The sequence below is a fragment of the Capra hircus genome, unplaced genomic scaffold (genome assembly GCF_001704415.2).
Source record: "Capra hircus breed San Clemente unplaced genomic scaffold, ASM170441v1, whole genome shotgun sequence".
Classification (NCBI taxonomy): Eukaryota; Metazoa; Chordata; class Mammalia; order Artiodactyla; family Bovidae; genus Capra; species Capra hircus.
Window position 1 is genome coordinate 9,668 of NW_017189579.1, and position 22,079 is coordinate 31,746.

General features: G+C 64.8%; 2 protein-coding genes across 4 annotated transcripts; one reads left to right on the top strand and one right to left on the bottom strand.

The window, feature by feature from the left end:
- Positions 1-1,175: 1,175 nt before the first annotated feature.
- On the bottom strand, positions 1,176-21,357 carry TRAF2 (TNF receptor associated factor 2). 3 transcript variants are annotated; one of them, XM_018044495.1, is made up of 12 exons: positions 21,223-21,357; positions 20,342-20,797; positions 12,555-12,771; positions 12,065-12,143; positions 11,819-11,917; positions 7,962-8,123; positions 7,752-7,826; positions 6,509-6,583; positions 4,903-5,229; positions 3,247-3,424; positions 2,717-2,865; positions 1,176-2,340 (listed from the first exon to the last, which is right to left on the bottom strand). In XM_018044495.1, the coding sequence occupies exons 3-12, from the start codon at positions 12,740-12,742 to the stop codon at positions 2,122-2,124; spliced, it is 1,551 nt and encodes a 516-aa protein (XP_017899984.1). In that variant the 5' UTR covers positions 12,743-12,771; positions 20,342-20,797; positions 21,223-21,357; the 3' UTR covers positions 1,176-2,121. The 3 variants fall into 3 exon arrangements, with proteins under 3 accessions (XP_017899984.1, XP_017899983.1, XP_017899982.1); XM_018044494.1 differs by lacking the exons at positions 20,342-20,797; positions 21,223-21,357 and adding an exon at positions 18,478-18,545; XM_018044493.1 differs by lacking the exons at positions 20,342-20,797; positions 21,223-21,357 and having other exon boundaries at positions 12,555-13,456.
- On the top strand, positions 17,773-18,555 carry LOC108634542 (basic proline-rich protein-like). The gene has a single exon (XM_018044488.1). It carries the CDS (start codon positions 17,773-17,775, stop codon positions 18,553-18,555), a length of 783 nt encoding a protein of 260 aa, XP_017899977.1.
- Positions 21,358-22,079: the final 722 nt, after the last annotated feature.

The following is a 22,079-nucleotide window of genomic DNA, read 5'->3' on the forward strand; positions in this document are numbered from 1 at the left end:
GACAGCCCGGAACTCGGTCTGCAGTGGGAAGGCCCCGCTCTGTTGGGCCTGGTGGAGGCGCTCTCCCGACAGGACACGACGTGAGCAGGAGGCAGCAGCGGCAGCAACGGGAAACCCTCTCCCGAGTTCTCCAAGCATGTGTGGTGACCGACCAGGGAGAGGCCAGCGATGCCGCCTGGGGAGGCAGCCGGCCCATCAAGCAGAGCCGTCCCACACGTGTGTGCAGCGAACAGCAGAGCCTCAAAACACACGCGGCAGAAAGAGACACATCAGAAGTGACCGCCACAGAGGCCAGTGCTCCTCTCAGCGAAAGGCGAAGCCAGTCGGCAGAGGCCGCGAAGACACAGCTGAGCCCTCCCCGGCGGCTTCCTATGCGGCCCAGACAGGGAGTCGCACGCCGGGAAGTTTAAAATGGAGAACTGATCCTCTCTGAGTCGTGGAGGCTCAGGTCGGAACTCACGGGGCTGGCAGGGCCGCTCCTGGGGAGGCGCCCTCCCGGGCTCTTCCTGGGCTCGCCTGCTGTCTCCGGGGCTCCAGACACAGCGCGTACCGAGCCTGCGCGTGCGCTCCCCTCTGCTTGTCCACAGGCTCCGGGCATGCTGGGTTGCACCCGGCCTAGCGCCTCCCTGTAACTTCTCTCTGTAAAGGCTGTCGTTCCAAACGAGGTCACATTCTAATAAGTACCGAGAAACAGCACTTTGTAGCTTTGGGGGAACACAGTTCGACCCATGACGGCCATCAGCCACGGGTCTGGCACATACAGGACGTGCCCCTCACCGACCACAGCAGCACCAACAGGCACGGGGCTCCAGGCACGTCCTCCAGCCAGGACGGGTCCTGCCGCAGCTGCGCGCCTGTGCGCAGGGCTGGGCGGGACACGGCAGCAGGGACGCCCCGCCAGCCCAAGACGGGCGCGGGCAGGTGTGTGTCTGTGGGAGCAGAGTGGGGAGGCGACAGACGCGGGGGCTGGTGTTCACACCCCGCCGTGCTCAGCACGCCAGGCTCTCCACCCTGGGGCAGAGGACGGGGCCCCGCGGGGGACGCGGTGCACACGTCTCACACGTGGGAGACCACACACGGAGACGGAAATTACACGCACAGCAGAAGGCCCGAATCGGCGAGGGCAGCGCCTTGGCTAGCTGAGGCGGCGCGAGGGGGAGGAAGCAGGACTCCGCTTTTCTGCAACGCCTCTTTTTAATTAAAATATGTAATTCAAAACGTGCACATGGTTAACTCTGGGCACGGAGCTGGAAACTCTCCATGCCTTGCTGCTGTTTAACGTCGCAACCAAAGCAGCAAGGGCGGCAGTGCTGAGCGGGCCCCCCGTCCCGCCTGTCACGGGGTCTCTGAGGACCTGGCCCTCGAGTCTCCCAGTCGCAGTCACGAGCACAGCCGGGTGTGGACAGCCAGCGGCCAGGACCTGCGCCCGGCCGGAGGCCCCAGGGCTGAGGCCCCGACAGGGCCCACCAGCTGCGTCCCATGCTCAGGCCGCCCGGGCTCTGCCGCTGTCAAGGGGACCCCCAGGGCAGGCGAGGCTGCTCCTGGGGCGACTCCACATCAGGCCCCCACTGAAGACAAAGCCACCGGCACTTTTCAGGCCTGGGGCCCTGCTCTCCACGCAGCCCCTGGTGAGACCTGAGGGAGGGAAGCTGCCCAGCAAGCAGTCTCCCAGGAGAACAGCCGACTTCCCTGAGGTCCACGGTGTCCGGGAGCCACGGGCACTCAGGGTCACTGCTCCCAGGGCCGGAGCCAGGACAGCACTCAGCACAAAGAGCTGAGAGTTTGCCAACACCTCCCCGCATGGACGGGAAAGTTGACGTGTCTCTCGGCAGGGCTGGGCCCCCCCACACCCTGCAGGACAGGGGACACGGGGCACCCCCGACATGCAGCCTGTCAGGCTGGCCCAGCAGGGATCTCCCCCGAGCGGCAGCCAGGCCCGAGGCCGACCCTCCTCTCCCGGGCTCCTTGCGGCCGCCCTGCTGCAGGCTGAGGGCTCCAGGCCTGCGGGGCACACCCGCCAGGGACACACAGCCCGCAGCCCGGCCCCGCTCAGGACGGGCTCTTCAGGACTGAGCTCAGCAGGTGCGCAGCCAGCGCAGGGCCATGCTGCGTGAGAGGTGGCTAGAGCCCGGTCAGGTCCACGATGGCCTTGATGAAAATGGCGTCATCACGCACGTAGGAGTTCTTGGCCTCCATCTTGGAGACAGGGCAGAAGAGCGGGCAGCCGCTGGCAATGTTCATGTCGGTGACCGGCCTCTGGAAGGAGGACGAGGTCACGTCGGGCCTGAAGGCATCGATTACATGCTCCCGGTTGTTCTGGTCCAGCAGCATCAAGGTCACCTGGGAGGAGAGCGCCCGGGGGCGACAGGGAGTCACGGCTCCGCGGTCAGCTGGGCTTGTCTGTCTGTGCCCGTCCCGGCCCGTCCACTGACAGAGGCCCGAGGCTGGCGCCAGCGTGCGGCCTGCGGGCCGTGGGGCTTCTCTCTGAGAACACTTGTCTCACGGGCGTTTTCTCAGCAGGAGCTCCCAGCTGCCCCGGCCGAGGGAAGAAGCGCGACCCTGCCCTGCACTCCGGGACGCCACAGCCTCCATGAGGGACACGGGGCTGTGCGTCCCCTTACTTCCGCCTTGACCTAGACACAAACCTGGGTCCCTGGCTCAGCCCGGCGGCCCGCCGCCCTGGCACACAAGCTCTCTGAGGCAGCCCCCCACGCACCTTCTGGTTGAAGGGCCAGCGCAAGAGGGCGTCGTGCGGGCCACGCATGAGCACGAAGAAGAGAGACAGGTGGGTGCCGCGCCCCGTGCCGTCCCCGTTGAGGTAGGCGCGCAGGCACATCTTGTAGCCGTACCTGCTGGTGTAGAAGGCTGCAGGGCAGGGGGGTGAGCCGGGCCAGCCGCGCAGCCTCCCCACAGTGCCTGCCACCCAGCCTGGGCTCCAGGAGGGGTCAGCCACCGGTGCAGACAGACACAGAGCGCTCAGAAACGGGGCCTGAGCGTGAGCCCTGCTGGCCCGGATGCCGGCCGGGGGGCTCGGGCTGGGTCAACATGCAGCTCCCAGGGCTCTGGGCAGAGGGCCAAGGTCAGCCACCCCCAGTCTGGACGAGCCTCCCGTCCAGCGAGGAGCGGAGGGCTGAGCACTGGACGCAGCGGGGGCGGACGTGTAAGAGCGAGGAGGGTGAGGAGCAGGGAGCAAGCCTGCAGCAGACCCCAGCCTGGGGGTGGGGGTGGGAAGGCCCAGCACAGCACCTGGGGAGAAGATGGCGGGCGTGCGGCCGGCCACGGCTTCCTGGCGCTTCCTGGAGAAGTCCGAGATCTTCCAGACGAACACGCCGTCGAAGGTGGACGCCTCCATCTCGAGGACCTTCTGCTCCAGGTCGGCCATGGCCAGATCCTTCAGGCCGATGCTCCTCTCTAGCTGCTGCACCTGGGGTGCGGGGCCGTGAGGACGGGCCTCCACCAGGCCCTCGGGGACCAGCTTCCGTCCGGCACGCACCAGCTCGTGGCAGACCTCCACGCCTGTCCCCATCTCCAGAAGGACGGCCCCTCGCCCAGCGCCTCAGCCTTCCTGGGGTCAGCTGCCGCAGGTAGGTTCTGTGCCCCGGAGACCCCCACCCAGGAGGCACGGCCACCTCTGCCCCGTCGGGCGAGGGGCCCAGAGGAGCAATGCCGGGAGCCAGCACGGGAGATCCCACCCACGACAAGGTCACGTGGACGAGACCTGACGGGCAAGGCAGACCAGGACTCGGTCTCCCTGGACCTGCTAGAGCATCCACCCCAAACCAGAATCTGTCTGCCTACTGTTTACTATCGTACGCCTCTCACCAACTCTTCTGATATTAGCAGGGGGCTATCCCCGCCACCTTCCTCTGGAGAAAATCAACTTAGGGCTCTAAGTTGATAAGTCTCCTGGGCATGAAAGGAGTATTTCAATTCAAACCCCCATTAGTATTCTAGCTTTCCTGACAGGTTTTCCTTACTCTTAGAACTAACACTCATGATTGTTCACAGACTTCCAACCATGAGAGGCACAGGAAGCCTAGACATTCTAAAAGTCCTAACGGGCACAGAGCCCTTTAAGGGGCGAAAAGTCATTAGAACAGTCCCGGTAAAGGGCTTCACTGTTGAGCCAATGCTTGCTGCCAAGTTCCCACATCCCTTACCCACTGTGCACCTGGGAGTGCATTAGCTAACAGGCTGGAATGTAAGAAAAACAGGTAGTAGCCTTGGTATGAACCACATCAGACCTCTGAGCCAGTAAGGCCTTTCCTTGCTGTGACCCAGTGCACCGTTGCTCCATGAGAATGTAACTCTGTTTAGTATTTCCTGAGGCTGACACAGGGTAGAAACATAAAGAAAAAAACATTTCAAGGGGAAACAAGTTTTCTGGTTGATCAACCTTTATCAAAAAAGGGTCATAAAATGTCAACAGGCCTCCAGGCCAGAAGATAATGCACATAACATAAGACCCTTGTTTATGAAAAGGCATACAGAAAAAATCCTGCTTTCGATAAGGGCAAAACTGCTGGAGTGTTTGGGCTGATTCTCCATGACCTTGCATCTTTCATTTCCCTTTATGTACAAGTCAGGGTATAAAAGCTCCTTTTGAAAATAAAGTTACGGGCCTTGCTCACCGAAGCTTGGTCTCCCCATCTCTCTCTCTGTCTCTCTCACCAATGCCATCCATCCTGAGGGTACCCCTGGATCCTGCTGCGGCTGGACCCCGGCAGAGCTCTGCCCCGTCGGGCGAGGGGTCCAGGGGAGCTCTGCGCAGGCACTGGTGGAGCAGGGAGCCTGCCGGACACCCAGGCGCCACCCTCCAGCCCTGGCTTGGACGCCCCGTGGCCCCCGGCCCGTATGAGGAGGCCTGGGCACTGCGGGCCGCACCCCGCCCCCAGCACGGACCTTGTTGCTCAGGGCCTCGATCCTGTCTTGGTCCAGCCGGTGCTGCCGGCCACAGGCCTCGGCCGTCACGGCCACCCGCTCCACTTCCCGGTTCAGCACACAGACGATGTTCTCGAAGGTGGCCGTCTTCCGCTCCAGGGCCTCGCACCTCTGCAGCAGCTCCGCCACCCTGGAGGGTGTGCTGGCCTCCCAGGCGCCCTCGGCCTGGCCGAGGAGCGGGTGGCCGTCCCCCGGGGGCCGTGCAGCACCCAGCAGGGCGCCCAGCAGCAGGGCCAGGTGCTCCTGGAGCCGCTGCGCCTCGTGCTCCTGCTGCTGCTCGCTCTCCACCTGCCGGGACGACAGCATCAGCCCCGCCAGGCCCCGGGCTGCAGACCTCGGCAGGCGCTGGCGCCTGAGTGCGGGGCGGCAGGGGGGCGAGTCCCAACACTGAGCTGCCAGCGCGGCGCCACCCACCCCGTCCTCGGGACACAGACCTCCCCGCAGGCCGCCCTCACGCATGAGCCACCCTCGCGTGTGAGGTGCCGGAGGAGCCGTCAAAGACGCTGCCACACGGTGGGGGGTGGGGGTGAAGTTCACTTTCAGGCAGCCCCCCGCACAGGCCTGACTTTGCAGCCACGGACCTTGCAGGGCTCCACAGTGAGTGTGGAGGGTCGGAAGGGCCAAGGAGTCTAGAGCACAGATACAGGGACGGAGCTGCACGGGAGGCCTTGCGCCCTGGAGCCTGGGGCGCCCAGCGTGGAGGCTGCGCCGAGGACGCTGCTGGAGCCACGAGGCCAACGGGACGGGACCCTCCACAGGCCGAGAAGAGGCCCCTCACGCCCCGGGCCCCTCCGCTGACCACTGACAGCCCTCGGGCCCGCGTGGGCAACACCCAGCACTGCACTGCCCAGAAGCAGGAGGGCACACACAGACCCAGGGGACGAAGAGGGCCCCACCCCCATTCAACCTCAGAGAAACAAGGCAGGTGCTGAGGCCCGGTGCCGCCAGCAGGCCGCCCCCGCCAAGAGCAGAAGGCTGGGCTGCCCATCTCTTGGGGCCAGGCCTGCACATGCCCAGCCCTCGGGGACACGGAACCGGTGAGAGGAGGGCCAGGGCCACGCACACAAGGAGCTGCCCAGGCCCAAGGGAGCCGCAGAGAAGCTGGCAGATGCGGCCACAGACAGGAGGCGGGTTCAAGGTCCAGAGAAAGCTGGGGCGCTGGAGGACAGCTGGGCCAGTGGCTGGAGCAAGATCTCACAGCGGACCACGCAGGCCACAGAAGCGAGGCGGGGAGGGCTAGGGGCCGCCTGGGAAGAATGGACGCTCATCCGGAGACTGGACATGACGATAGATAGGAGCAGGTCCAGGGTGACCATGGGGCTTTTGCCCAGAATAGCCAGGTGAAGCGAGGTGAGCGGATGGGCAGGGGGCGTGGCCAGACCTCGGGGGGTGCAACATGCTGGGCATCCTTCCCACTGGCTGGCCAAGGCTGGGCACTGGGGTTACTGGGAGGACAATGGGCACAGCCAGGACACGCGCGGGCCGGGCTGGGGCAAGAGCAGAGGCGTGCCCAGAAGGGCCTCTGCTGGGGAACAAGGAGCTGGGCCGCCTGCAGAGCTGGACTCACCATCTCGGGGCAGCCGACAGCGTGGAATCGGCACGGGACCCGGCATCTGCCACATGCCCGGACGTGGTCCTGAAACTGACGGGCCTGGGGTCAACACCGCTCCGCCTCTGCTCCGGCCACTCACCCCTGCGGCCCCGACCAGGTCAGAGTCCGAGCAAAGGTCCCCGGACCCACCCCACCGGCTTCTGCACACTCAGGCCAGACAAGGCCCAGCAAGGTGCTCCCAAAGCTGCAGTGCACACTCGTGCACACGCACGCTCACGTTCACACACATACGTGCAAACTCGGCCATGTGTGCTTGAAGCCAGCACAGGCTAAGGACATCTCAGATCATCCACAGAGCCTCTATTCCCCACGCAGGCCTCCAAGTCCCAGAAAGCAGCCCCGCCGTCTCCCCTCTACAGCCCATTTATGGCCCCGGGGCTCTAGGCTGGCGGTGAGTTAGCTAGCGGGAGTCGCTTACTCGTGTCTGACCCTTTGCGACCCCACGGACTGTAGCCTGCCAGGCTCCCCTGTCCATGAGGTTCTCCAGGCAAGAATACTGGAGTGGGGTGCCATGCCTTCCTCCAGGGATCAAACTACACCCCCATATAAAAAGAGAGAGGAAATGCTGGTAAAACTCAAGGCAGAAAAGCTTTTGGCCATGTTCATTCACATCCCGAGCATCGCCACCTGAAACCAGCCGGGATGCAGTTCTCACCCCTTGTGCGGCCAGGACTGAGGGACCAAGGCTGGCAGGGAGGGTCAGGATGGGCCCCCTCCCGGCCTGGGAGGGACTCGAGCCCCCATGTGCCCAGAAAGCACCCACCGCCCAGTCCTCGCCCTGGAGCACCATGACGGCTCAACACAGCTACGAACACATTCTCTCCACAGAGCGACCCCAGACGCTCAAGAAAAGACGGACGGACTCTGTCAGACGCACCACAGCTGCCTCCCTGAAAACAGGCCACAGGGCTCTCGTCCTCCCCCCAGAGCAGAGGGCTGGAGAGACAGCCGGCCACACAGGTCAGCTCCCCGCACAGCCAGCAGGGGAGACCACGCACTGCGGGAGCAGACGAGAGCCGCTGCCCGCCCTGCCCCGCCTCAGAGACAGAGCCCCCAGGGCACAAGGGGCCCCGCCAGCGCGGGCACCCAAGCACCAGGTCCCCGCCCCCGCGGGCCCAGGGCGCAGACACCGGGCAGTGCCGTGGGGGGTGGGGGGCGGGAGAGACATGGAGCCCACCCTCGGGCCCAGAGCGCCCACCTTCTCACGGGCAATCTTCTTCTTGCCGCAGCCGTCACACGTCAGGGGGAACTTGGGGCAGGTCTGGTGGTGTGCCTGCAAGGTGCGCGGCGGCCGTCAGCCTCGGCCCGGCGTGCGGGGGGCGTCCGCGGGCTCAGGGCCGGGCCCGTCTAGACGCCAGGAGGCCGAGGGAGGGAGGCGCGGGCCTGCGTGCTGCCTCGGCACGCTCACCTTCATGCCGGCCGGGCAGCAGGGCGCCCTGCAGTGCCGGCAGCTGAGGCTCCGCTCCGGGCACTGGTGCTCCAGGTGGTGCTCCTTCTCGCCCAGGCGCACGAGGCCTTTACACGCCGGGCACTCGGTCAGCATGAACGGGCAGTGTCCTTCATGGCAGCTCTGGCAATAAAGGCAGCGGGTGTTGGCAGGGCAGTGGCAGGATTCTGGCTGTGTCCAGGCCACGGGACCCCTGTGCTCACTCCAGTGCCCCTGCTCCAGGGCAGAGATCAGGACCCGGGTCCAGCTGGCGAAGCCCCGCCTTCTGGACACAGAGGGGACGGTGACGGGGCCACGGACGCAGAGAGACAGGCTCCTAGAGGACGAAAGGCAGAGGAGAGCCGCCGCGGCCCAGGCGACAGCCATGCCGAGGCCCCCACTCGCCCTCCTGGAGCCGAGGCCATGGGTGATGTGGCCAGGGACGCGGACTCCCAGCCTGGGCTCCGAACGATCAGCCAGGCCCAGGCTGTCCCAGGAGAGGCGACGACGCAGGTGGCTGTGCTGCGGCCGTGAGAGCCAGGCCTGCCGGGCACTGCAGTGGCCACGGGGTGAGCGAGGAGGTGAAGGCGGCTGGAGCGGTGAGAAAGGGTGGGCCGGGAAATGGGAGGGGTGGCAGGCACAGGGGACAGGTAGAGACTGGGAGAGCCGCCAGGAAACCTGGCCGGAAGGGGCACAGGAGGCGGCAGTAAGCAGAAAACGGGACACGATGTTTGTGTGCGGTTGGTTTATAAACCTGCAGTCAAATCCACATCGCGTGAACATGACCACTCGTAGGAGTGCAGCTGGGCGCCAAGCACACCACCCCACAGGGCCAGAGCCTCCGTGGGGATGCAGGCTGGGCCCCCGCCAAGTGGGGGCCGCTCGGGGCTGCAGGGCCGGGTGCCCCAAAGGTCAGCCACAGTGACCCCGGAGGAGGAGGAGCCTGCCTCGGGCCGTCTCCATGTGCCCACAGTCCGGGGCGGTGTGCACACACGGCCTCCACCTCCCGCGGCAGGCTTGGCTGCGGGGAAAGCAGAACCCCAGGAGCACCCCAGGAGCACCCCAGAGGCTCAGCACGGGAGGGGGCCCTCCAGGCAGCCAGGGAGCCCCCAGAACCCCAGCTCCACGCTGCCCCAGGGGTACACATCAGATGGGATGCAGCCCCCAGGCAGCCCCACATGGCCGGGGGCGTCAGGGACACTGCTGCGGAGGCCGGGTCCTAGGACACAGACGGGCTGTGCGGTGGGTGGGCAGGATGATACGGGGTGCAGGGAGCAGAGTAGAGGGACCCCGGCCCCAGGGGTTGCCGCTCCCTGGAGAGCACCTCAAAGACTGCCCTGCAGGTATGCCCGGGGGGGGGCACGCCCCTGAACCCCCAGAGGGCTCTGGTCTGACCGCACTGGGCGCAGGACAAACCACCACACGGAGGCTGAGGGGAGCCTGAGACGCCCATGGCTCCTGAAGCACAAACAAGGGGCACCTGGGTTTGATCAAAGCAAAGGAAATGCTGGAGGCTGGGCTCAGGGCAGCTTGACCAAGCCTGGAGAGGAAGGCCTGTCCTGGTTGAGCCCGGCCCCGCTCCATGGTGGCCGTCCCCAGGCTCAGGGTCCCGGCCCAGAGCAGGGGCCCACTCAGGGGCCGGGCCAGCTCCGTCAGCTCCCACTCCTCTCGGACGGCACGGAGAAATCAACACACATGCCGTCAGCCAAAGTTCAAACCAAATGCTCAGGCGTTTCAACTTTGGACGCCCAGGCAGGGCCCAGCAGCCCCGCTCTGCGCCCCTTTCAGCTGTGACAGCGCTATAGCCTGGCCTCCCCCGGTCTGCCCAGACCCTACTCTGAAGCCCGAGGTCCTTTCTCCCTGCTCTTCCCTCCACCGTTCCCTGCCTCTCCCTTCCAGGGAGCCACCCCCACCTGCATCTGGCAGGCGCTCCACCCCCTTCTGACTGAACTGGAACATTATCTCACTGGATCCTCAGAAAACACTAGACGTCACTGCAAGGGAAAAGCTTACTCAAAGGCTACACAGGATTTTCCCCATCTTTCCAGACTCTCCGGAGCTCAGCTGCAGCCCCAGCATTTCCCAGCACGGCCCCAGTTCTGAAGTTCTGAGCAACCAAGAGGGCAGATGTCTTGGTGCAGGGCTGAAGGCGGGACCACCACGCAGCAAGGTGGCTGCCCGCACACCGAGGCGGGCCTCGCCCGCTGTGGCCTCTCAAGCCAGTGACAGGTTAAGCCTGCACCAAAGGCTGCAGTCAGAGACCAGGCAGGCCCGCCTCCCACATGGCCACCCCCTCGGGGACTTTCCTGAGCTCCCAGGCCCAGCCAGGGACTTTCCAGCCTGCGTGCCTGCAGAGCTGGCGGGCCCACGGCTGGCTGTGGTCCCAGGCTCTCAGCCAGAGGCCCTTGAAGCTGGCCCCGCACTGCCAGCCGGATGCAGAAGAGACCCCCAAGGACTCGGGAGCTGGGGTTACTCCACCTGTCCTCAGAGACCTTTGGTCCCCTCAAAAAGCATCACAACGTCCCCCACCCTCCCAGGGAGACCCTGCCCCAAGGCCTCCTCTCTGGACAGCCCCGGGCAGCAACAGTGCAGGCCCGTCCACAGATGGGACCCGTCTGTGCCCCTGCCCCACGGTGGCCCATGGACCGGAATCCCGCTCCCGGGAGGGGCGCAGAGAGACCTGTGCGTCCAGGCCTGGCGCCTGATCAGAGCAGAGCATGCGTGCTGTCCACCTGCCCCCAGGCTCCTCCACAGCCGTGGACAAGCTGTTCTGGCAAAAGGCAGACCCCGAGAGCCTGAAGCCCACGACGTCGAGTCGGGCAGGAGGACAGGGACCACCACTGGACAGGGCCCGGGGCCGGGGGCAGGAAGGGAGGAGCCGCAGGGACCCAGGGTCCCCACTCTAGAGCTGACGGGCCCCGCCCTCAGGCGGACACTCAGGACAGCCCGCATTTGCCCCCGGCTGGGAGGCTGCTCTGTGGTCTGGGCAGCCCTGGGCAGAGAACAGGTGCCCTGCAGACAGCCTTGCAGCCTCGCCAGGGGGCTGTGCAGGCGCCGAGGCCTCCTCTGAGGCCCAGCCTGGGGACACGGACACGCACACGCACACGCACACGCACACGCACGCCCCGGCCCCTCGGTCTAGGCCCAGCCACTCTGCCCTGTTGCGCTCCCCTCCCCCAGATCCCGCGTCACAGACCCCATGGCTGAGACTGGCCTCGGCGTGACAGCCCAAGGCCCCTCCCCCTGCAGCCTGGGGCGGGCTCCCCTGTTCTCAAGACTAGGACTAGCCCGGGGTACGACCCGCCATGGCGTGGGCACCTGTCCTCTGCGGGGAGCACTCAGCTACCGGGAAGTGCTGTGGGCACGGCTCGTGCGGGCGCCCCACAGAGGAAAGCACCCAGCGGCACTCGAGCCCCAGGAAGAGCACCGGCCCAGCTCCCAAGGAGGCGGCAGGGTGGCAGGCCTGGCTGCCAGAGGGCGGCTGGCACACAGGTGCCCCAACCTGCCAGACGGGCCCACAAGAGACACACCCGGGCACTGCCCTTGTCGCTGGCGCCTTGTCAAGACGCCTTCCTGTGACCCCAGGACTGACAAGCGGGCCACTCCTGCACCCTCCAGCGTGAACACGCTCAGCGAGAAGACAACACAACCCCGGCAGTGAGAAAGCTGACTTCTCGCTCGCGTGGCGCTTGGGCCGGACCCGGGCTCCGCACACGCTGCTGCTCCCCGTCCCTTGGCCACCCCAGGAGTGGGCACAGATGGTGAGCTCCCCAGCCCCAGGTGCGCGGCTCCATGCGGCCACCCCAGCGGCAGCTGCTCTCCCCCGTGGAGGCCCCTACCTCGTAGTCCTTCAGGGTCCCCTTCCAGGAGCAGCCCTCGCTGGGGCAGACGGCCGGCAGGCTCTCCACCTCCCTGCGGGCAGCATTGTCCGGGAACGCCTGGGGAGACAGCGGCCCTTGGGTGAGCCCCCCGCCACCCGCCCCAGGCCCGGGCCGAGGCTTGGGAAAGGCCGCCTCTCCCGTGCAGCGGCTGCCCCCAGGCCCCATCTCGTGGCGCAGCCGGCGCAGCACCGAAGGCTCACTCACCGAGCTGCTCTCCAGGATTGAAACGCCCTCCTCGTAAATGCCCTCGTGCACACAAGCGGCACAGCTCTGGGGCCCGGAGCTGGAGGGGGGAGAGGCCCTGTGAGCCCGCTGCGGAGGCGGGCAGCCCCCGGACCTGCCCCAGGGCCCTGGCGCTCCCACGGCCACCAAGTGGGGGTGGCCGGCAGGCACAAGGCAGTGCGTGCCAGGGCACCCCTCAGACGGCCGCGGGGACCGGGGACACCGTCCCGAGGACTGGCCCCCGCCCCGCCTCCCAGCCCCTCGGGGACGCGGGCACCCGGCGCAAAGGGGCTGTGAGCCTGCGGCCCCGTCAGACTGTGCAGTTCCCACTCAAGACAGGAGGAGCGGGAAGACTGGCCCCAGGAGACCACCGCCTCTCCCCCACCCCGGCCCCACCCCAGGAGACCACCGCCTCGCCCCCACCCCGGCCCCACCCCAGGAGACCCCCGCCCCGCCCCCGCCCCGCCCCCACCTCAGGATGCTGCTCAGGCAAGAGGAGCAGTAGCGATGCCCGCACTGGGCCTGGAAGGGCCTGCGCAGCACGTTCTTGCAGGCCGAGCACAGGTACTTGTCCTCAAGCTTCGTCCCCAGGAGGGTCTTCGAGAAGCCGGGCTGCAGCAGGTCCAGGGAGCCGGGAGGGGTCACGCTGGCTGCAGCCATGAGCGCCGCAGCCCCGCCAAGCCCTCGCCCTAAGGGAGAGCACAGCGTGCCAGGCTGGGTCCGGGGACGCGAGGCCACCAGGGGCCGAGGCTGAGGCAGCGGGCACCCCCCACCGAGGGGTGGCCCCTCTCCCAGGCCAGCCGGCCCAGCCCGCGTCCGACGGAGACCACAGCCCTCAACCCTGGGCCTGGCATCTCCTCGAGGCGGCGATCGTGAAGAGTGCTCAGCAAACACCGGATGGTTCTCACAGACCCTCCTGCAGGAGGTTCCCCTGGGCAGCCCAGGAGCCGGCCACGCGGACCCCAGCCTCAAGACAGCCGGTCTCCCCGTGGCGGCTTTCCACCCAAACGCGGCTGGCTGACCACACCTCCTGTGGCAGATTGAGCCCATTCCATTAATCCATGGACTTTTATTCCTGTTGGATGCTAAAGAACCACAGAAACAGTCTCTCTTTTGAGCAATAAAGAGGGAAAATGCCCCAACACATTGCAGGCCTCAACCTCCCCCTCAGCAGTCACAGCTCCCTGGCCCAGAGCAAGGGCGCCCTGGGAGATCTCAGTGCTTAAAGCCTTAAATATTTTGTTCCAGTCACATCTACAAATGCACTTTAACCCTTAATCATAAGAGAGTGAAGAATGAAATGACAACCCACTGCAGTATCTTGCCTGGAAAAATCCACAGCGTGGCCTGGCGGGCCGCAGTCCGTGGGTCACCTGACTGAGCACGCATTGGGCTGGGGGGGGGGGTGGGGAACATGGGCGGGAAATGATAAACTGGTAGAGCTGAAAAGGACTGTAACGGGGGCACCACAGGGGCTCCGCCCAGACACCTGCGGCCATGAAGGCCCCCCCGGCTGCACTGCACCTCCTGCGTGGGCAGGCGGGTGGCCAGCCGCCTTTGTACTCAGGGTGACAGATGTGAGGGCTCAAGTGTCAGGAACCTCCAACCAGGAACCAAACCCCTCCTGGGCCTTCCAAGCTTCCAGTTTATCTTCCAAATCCTCACTTCTCTCGAGCAAGGTGGTAAAAAACAAGGAGCGCTCCATGTGCCCAGCCCTGGCCTCACACTTAACTCACCCCCCAAAACATGCTCCAGGCGGGAGTGCACCAACTCCACACAACAGATGACCTCCTGTTAGACGGCACTTCTACTAGACCAAAAAGAAATTACTTACAGAATAACTCCAGTTACAGGGAGCTGGAGGACAGGCAAAGCTAACAGGAGGCGAAGGAGCTGGGAGGCGGCTGCCCCGGGGCCACTCTGAGGCAGCAGGCGCTCGGGCTTCCCTCTGCGGGCAGCACCCAGACCCCCCATTCCTGCACGATGGGGCCGGATCTTCCCTTCACCACCACTCCCATCTCCTGGAGGGTGAGGGGAACTAGAGAAGATTTACTGATGATTTATCAAGCATGCCTTCACAGTGGAGCCCTCTAGAAAACTCTAAACCAGGGGGTTTGGGGAGCTTCTAGTTGGCCATGGGAAGTGCACCGAGGGGGTCAGGCCGCCCTCCCCACCCCCATACCTGGCCCTGGGTGTCTCTCCCAGCGGGCCAACACTTGAGATTCTCTGAGTTTTCGGAGCTCTGCTAGCAAATCATTGACCCCAAGGAGGGGTCATGAAAAACCTCCATTTACAGTCAGCAGATCTGAAGTATGGGAGGCCTCGCCCACCTGCTGCCATCGGAGGTGGGGTGGGGGCAGCCGTGTGGGGCCAAGCCCTGAACATGAGGGGCCTGTGCTGACTCCAGGCGGCCAGGACACCGGTCGGTGTCCATCAAGAAACGGAGGGCTTCCCTGGTGGCTCAACGGCGAAGAACCGGCCTGTCAATGCAGGAGACGGATTCAGTCCCTGGTCCGTGAAGATCTCAGCATGCCGTGGGGCAGCAAAGCCTGAGCCACAGCCTCTGAGCTCGCGCGCCTGGAGCGGCCCCCGCCTCCGTAGCCGGAGAAGAGCCCCTCAGCAACAAAGACCCGGCAGAGCCAGAGAGAGATGAGTCAATAAAAAAAGGGAGGAGTGGAGAATTGCTCGGTGTGGAAAAACCACGCTTTTGGGCTCAGAACCCTTGTGAGTGCTGGGCAGAGCTTTCCACGCAGGAGGGTCAGCGCTACAGGAGGGGAGGGCTTCCAGAAGGCAAGCGTGGCTGTGTGCGTGGACACAGGCGTGTCTGGCTGTGCACTCAGGACTTGTACACTTTGCTGTATAAGTATTTCATTTTAAGAATAAAGAGACGGAGCTTGTATTCCCAGAGAATCCAAAAAAGATGGTGAAATCCCTAATTACGGTACACTCATGCACATTTACCCAGAACCACCCTGCTTCATAACGTCAGCGATGGCAGGGCAATCTTAGAAATGGGTTTTAACACAAAAGAAGCCCCCAGGTGGGCTGCAGCCCCTAGGAGGATGGGGGCGCCTGGCACCTACTGCTTCTTGCCATTTCCTTCACTGCAGGCCTCCTTCGCAAGCCCAGGTCCCACCTGCGTGCAGAGCAGGAGGACCAGTGGAAAGGGCCATCCCTGCGGGAGATCGCACAGACCCCGGAGACTGAGCCCGAGGCCCCTGGGCAGCTGGGCCCCACCGTCCTCGCCCGCTGCACGGGTGTCAGTGAGTCATCTCAAAAGGGTGAGCTGCTGCCCAAACCAACGTCACATCAAGAGTTGAACAGGTGGCTGCTGGGGGGCCACCTGTCGCCAGCAGACACACGGGTTCAACTCAAAAGCCTCCCTCTGGGACGCCCCAGTGAGGCACTGAACTCCCCCAAACCCACGCTCCCACCGACAGCGGCCCCTGCTGCTTGCAACGCTTGGGCTCCCACCCCCGGGTCTAAGCCGCCTGCACAGCCAACCTCCCGAGGCCACAGTCAAGGACCGACATCTGCACACGGTGCGTGTGTGGCCCCCAGGACCAGAGCCCCAACTGAGCAGTGCCGTCCACACGGCGGCCGCCTTCCTTCAAGCGCAACGTGATGCCGAGTGATCGGGGACCCACTCAGCGCCTGGCGACTGTGGGCACGAGAGCTCAGGAGCAAGCACTGCGCCCACCCTTCTCGCAGCACCCGCTCGCAGCTACTCGTGCTGATACGCACCCAGAATCTTATTAAAAACTGGGGCCGTCGACAGGGAGACACTAACAACGGTGCAGCAACTCTGCCCCTTCGGGGCCTCAGCCTCCCCTCCAGCGGGTCAGGAAACCCACTGCCTCTGCCGCTGCCCACGTCCAGAAGTGGGATTCCCTGGTGTCCAATGGTTAGGGTCCACCTGCCAGGGCGGGGGGCACGGCTCAGCTGAGCCCAGGTCTAGCAGAGGAGCCGCCGCAGCCAGAAGCCCACACACCGGAGCCCACAGCTCGAGCGCCCCTGCTGGCCGCACCCAGAGAAAGCCCACTTGCAGAAGGGAAGACCCAGCAACCCCTCCCCCCCAAAAAGCCAGCATCCAGAACCTGACCACACTGCTACCGCTAGGCCAGGCCACCGTCCACCGCGGTGTGACTTACCGCAGGGCCTCCCCAGGCCCTTAAACACATGACGGCACCCGGCTCCTCCCTCAGACCCCCAGGCTGCCCAAGCAGGCTCTCAGAGTCCCAGAGAGCCCTCACCTGCTCTCCTTGGAGAAGGGGCCTCGCGGGCCTGGAGGCAGGGAGGAGGGGCCCGGGCATGTGCAGGGGGTTATGACTGCCCTCCCTGCTCCCCAGGCTCCTGCTGGCCACCGACTCCCACGCCTGGGTCCAGCCCTTCCTCTCTGCTCTCCCCCCGACACACACTAGCCCAGCCATGCCTTACCCCGTTCCAAAGCAGGGCGCCCCAATCCTGGAACCCGCACCGCCTCACCCCTGCTACTCACCCCCTACCACTGCTGCTGTGTACCCACCTCCCTAACCCACGGCCAGTCCACAAGAACACCTGCCCCGAACGCCTCTCCACCACCCGCGGGACTGCCCTGCCGCTCGGAGCCTGCCTCGGTCCCTCCCCCGAGACGCAGCCCCTCCACGGAACAGAGACACGCCCTCCCCCTGGACACACGGAGACCTCTGGGGGGCGGTCCTCACCCGTCTCCAGGAAGGAGCAGTCCTAGCACCCCTTGAGGACGGGCACTGAGCCCAAGCCTGGACTCGAGGACAGACGGAATGGTGCACCCCACTTCTGGCGTGATCCGTGCAGCCTGCAGGTCGTTTTTTTCTGGGTTTTCTTCTCTTGACCTTCCTCCCCTTGCCTGTGCGTGCCCTCCTGCCATGGAAACCCACCTGCCAGGCTGTGCCCAGTCCACACTGGTGCGCTGACCATGTTGGCAGGTAGGCTGGCCTTTCCCACTGCTGAGAGGGGCCCACACCTGACTCAAGTCAAAAGGTCTATTCTTCCCCCAAAACCTCCCCCTGCACCAGGGATGGCTCTAACTTCTCCGCTCCAGCCCCAGGTCACAAGCGCTGTTCAAACAGCCTATTCCTTCAGCTCCCCAGAGTGACCGAGTCCGTGACGCTCACACGCGACCTTCACCTCGTCCTGCCGTGAGCCACGTGGGGCGCTGGGGACACTGAGTGGCACCACCACCACCGGTGCAGCCGACAGGCCGGGGCCACAGGGCACAACGCAGCCTGGGACAGCAGAGGTCTGGGACGCAGGGGGATGCCCGAAGGGCCTGTGGCGCAGCCCGGGTGTCTCAGGAGGTGCCCACGCAGCTGTCCCCCGCCACAGGACCGGAGCGCGCAGAGGCTCGGCTCCCAGCGCCGGCCTTTGCGGGCTGCAGCCTCAGGGGGGCGGGGCTTCGGTCCCCGGAGGGCGGGCTGAGGTGGGAGCTGGGCCAGGCTGGGGGGCTGGAATCGGAGAGTCAGACGCCCGAAGGCGCCAAGAGGCTACTGCCCCTCAGCAAAGGCTTTACACAAGCACTTCTTAGAGGAGTTTGTTTGAAATTCAACAATAAGGAGTTTTACGGTATGCAAACTACACCGCAATAAAACTGTTAAAAAATACAGAAACTCAAGCCACCCTTTTCAGTGACTGAGCTGCTGAAGGCTGTCGCCGGCCCCACCGCCGGGGACATGTGGCCCCTGAGTCACGCAGGGCCAGGCGCGAGGCCCGGGACGCCCCCTGCCCTGCGAGACTCTGGATCGGCCGAGCGGCGGCCGTCCCGGGCGCAGCCGTCCCCGCTCCCGCTGTCCCCACCGCCGGGTCCACCGGGAGCCCGCTTGGCGTCCACTGAACCTGGGGCCCCGCACACACGGCAGAGCAGGGTCCCCGGGCTCCGCCCGCCCCGGCAGCTGCCTCCGCTCTGGACCCCCGCACCCGCCGGGGCCCGGGTCACCGTCTGGCAAGGCCAAAGCGCAGCGGGGCCGGGGCCGGCGGAGGGCCCGCGGCGGGGCCGGGGCCGGCGGAGGGGCCCGCGGCGGGGCCGGGGCCGGCGGAGGGCCCGCAGCGGCCCCCGAGGCCGGGGAGCCCGTCCGCACCCCAAGCGGGGCAGGAAGGGGTGGGGGCCGCGGCCGAAGCTCGCGGGCGGCTCGAGGCGCGGGGCCCCACCGGACCCGGGTTCGCCCCCGCGGACGCCCCGCCGTTCGCGAACCTTCCTGCGTGGGGCCCGCTCCGACTTTCGGTTTCCGGCCCCGAGAAATCCCCTCAGGCGCGCGCGCCGCGGCGTCCGCGCCTCCCGCCGGGCCTCCCGGGTCCGCGCGCCCCGCTACCCCGCGTCCCCGCCCCTAGACCTCGACCCCCGACCCCACCGCGACCCCGACCCGGACGTCAGGACTCACCAACGGTCGCCTCGCGCCCGGAACTGCCTGCCAGCCGGCCGCCGCGGCTGCCGCCGACCCGCCCCCGAGCCCGCCTGACGGACTGCTGTGGGGGCCTACCAGAGGCGCCCAGGAAGCCATAGCGAGCACCTATTGGCTACATTTCTCCCCGCCCCCTAATTAGGGCCCGCCCACCTGACGGACTGACACCAAAGCCTACCAAGGGCCTGCAGAGAGCCACGCTGGGCCCGATTGGCCGGCCCTGTCCCCGCCCCGCCCGCCTCCTGACGGACTGACACTGGAGCCTACCAGAAGCGCGCAGGGAGCCTCAGCGGGCGCCGATTGGGCGGGGCTGCGGCGCCTTGGGTACTTAAGTCTCCGGTGGGCTCTCTCCTGGAAGGACTCGGCGGCTCTTTATGCAGGTGGTGCCTGTTCAGCCACGGAGGGTCAACTCCAGGCCCAGGGTGCCGGCGCAGAGCTGGGCCCGAGGGTGGGTTACATTCATGAGGAAAAGTGCAAACGGACCCCGCCTATCTAAAGGGCGCTTGTGCTGAGTCGCTCAGTCGTCTGACTCTGCGACCCCATGGAGTGAAGCCCACCAGTCTCCTCTGTCCCTGGGATTCTCCAGGCAAGAATGTTGGAGTGGGTTGCCATGCCCTCCTCTTCCTTCCCGTCTAAAGGGTAGGAAGACCTAAAGGGAGGTCTCCTTTCCGAGTAGTGAAATGTTCTATATCCAGTAGCGGCGAGGGTTGCCAGACCTTGCAAAAGTACAGATGACGCTGAAATGTAAGCTTGAAATTGGTGAATTTTATACTATGTGAATTTTACCACCAAACAAAACCAAATATACATACCATTGGCATACAAACACACAAGTGGAAACATTTAGAAAGGAGGCCGCAAGTCTTGACCAGAACAAAAGGACCGCGCCAGGAGCGGCAGGGCACTGCCTCTGAGTGTGGGACCCCAGGACCAGCGTTTCTTATCTGCTGAAGGAGGGTGGGGACGATTCAGATTCTTTCCCGTGGGACACATCTTTCTAAATACCTGCGAACAGTCTCCTCTGACACCAGCACGGGGGAAAGGGATGGCTCTCCCTATCTTGCAGGAAGCAGCAGGCAAGATTGCTTTGGCAGGTCGCAGAACGCTGGGCACCCCTGCTCCAGGGGAGCTTCGGAAGCCAAGCAAAGTGCTCAAGGATGGAGTGAGCGAACGCAGGCAGACTGTGAAGCCACATAATGTAAACGATCCTGCTGGCATCCAGAAGTACTCTCATCACACTGCGTAAGGCATGACTGGGAGTCGGAATTCCCCAGTCCCAAACACCACAGCCCTGCACCAGCAGCGGGGCCACCCTGCGTCCAGCACCAGTTCTGTGAACCTCGAGGCTGAGTTTGCCATTTCCCTGGTGGCTCAGACTCAGTAAAGGATCTGCCCGCAATGCGGGGGACCTGGGTTCAATCCCTGGGTCGAGAAAGTCCCCTGGAAGAGGGCATAACAACCCACGCCAGTTGTCTTGCCTGGAGAATCCCATGGACAGAGGAGCCTGGCAGTCTACAGTCCTGGGGTTGCAGAGAGTCGGACGGCACTGAGCAACTAATACTTGCCTCAAGCATCCCTGCCCCCCGCCCCCCACCCTGTCCCCCACCCTGTCCCCTCTTATGGGTTCCATGAGCCTTTCTCTCAAGGCTCGCAACTCGTGGAGCTCTCAGGGGTAAGGAGGTCTCTTCTCCTAGGGTCTGGGGGGCCGAGGTTGTCACGTGAACCCACGGGCAGCGAAGGGAGGAGGTTCCCCACAGCAGCACCCCTCTTTCTTCGGGTAAAATCTGGGAGCCGTTCACCTGCCTCTGCAGTAAGTCCCCAGGGAGGCTCAGACCTCACTCACCCTTCCAGCATCGGGACAGCACGAAGGCGCTGGGCTCAGGGCCCCGTCAGCCCACCCTGCCTCCCGAGGAGGATTCCTGGACAAAAGTCCTGCTTCTTCAGAAGGCGGCTGCCTTGCAGCCCTTGGTACTGACAGGGCTGAGCTAATCTTGAAGGTCCTGGAGAGGCTTCCAGCATGAGAATGCTTTCATGTCTTCCAGACTGCCAGTTCAGAGGGTCTCCCTGCATACACTGATCAATACACAGAGTGCGTGCGTGTGTGCGTGTGTGGTTCTGGCAGCAGGCCCTGGAGAGGCCGGGGAGACGGAGCCTTGGCAGGGAGGGGCTGCTGACGGAGAAGTGGCCGGCCCACACCCACCACCAGCTCAGAAGGTGACACCTCGGTCCTGGCAGGCTGGGAAGGGATGACTCACTCCGGTCGTAGGGCAGCGTGGGGGTTTCCCACGCAGGTTCCTTCCTGCCAAAAAGAAAGCAAAAGTCAGTCTCCGAGGCAGTCATCCGGGAGGTGACTGGGACAGCCCCAGCGGACCCTGCCGGGGCCTGCGTCATCTGCTGCGCCCTGAGGGCTGGGGCCGGGGGCCTCTATCCCCCACCTCGGTGCCCCCCAGAGAGGTGTGGGCCCGGCTACAGACTCCTGGCTTTGCTCAGCTCTCCCAAGCAGGCAGGTCAGGCCCCATCTGCCGTTCACTGGGCCTGCAGACCCCAGGGGACGGTGCGACCGCCGCCTCCTACTCTGCCTGAGGCCCCCTCCCCGGCCCCTGGCGCCTGCTCAGCCGCCTGGGGTCTCCTCTCCCAGGCCCTCATCGGCGCCCAAGGACACTTCCTAATGCCCAGGGCACCTCCACTCCTCACTGGCACGGCCGGTCCCCTTGGACATCTCACCTCCTGTCCTTTATGCCCAGGCTTCAGGGAGAACAGCACTCAGCCCTGAGGCAGGAGGGTCAACATGGGCCCCCACTTGGGACCCTGGATGTGGGCTGCCCCCCTGCGCCTGAAGCTGTCCCCGGAGTAGAGGCTGGAGCTGGTAGAGCCAGCCTCCTGACACAACCCACTCCCTGTCCTGAGAGCTCGGCCCTGAAGGTCACCCTGGGGCTGCAGCTTCTGAAAGGGGCCAGTTTCACTCTCACTGTGTAGTCACCTGATGGAGGGGGTTCCAGAAAGGCCAGCCTCCAGTCCCGCCCAGAATTCCCCTGCCCCAGCGCCAGCCACAAGGGGCTCCCCCGCTCCCCTGCCTGGAAGCACACTGCCCACGCTGTCCCTCCTCCAAAAAAGGAGAAAGAAGGGGGTGGTGAGGTCCGGCAGCTGACTTCACAGCTGCCAGTCACTCCCACCCACGCCCAGGTGCGGACGAGGTGCAGAGAGCAAGGAGGTGACAGTGTGTGCAGCGTCCTCCGTGAGCCAGGGTGGGAGAGAAGGGTCTCCATGTCCGTTTGTATTTTGTATTCTCTGCAGACTTGGGAAAGAGGCAGGAGGAAGTAATTGACGTGGTGGGAGGCGGGGAGGGGCCAATTTCTCTGAACACCTACTGTTTTTAAAGCGCTTCATGGTACCACCTATTCAAAAACATTTGGTTTTAAACAACAGAATATCATTTTGGAAGCTCTGGAAAACACATAAAGTTGCCAAGAAGGCAAAGATCACCCCCAATTTCCCCAATTAGAGACAAGCTCTGCCCAGATTCTTAGAAAATGGACCCCACCCCACATGCAGAACCACAGACCTGGGAGACAACCTCAGGT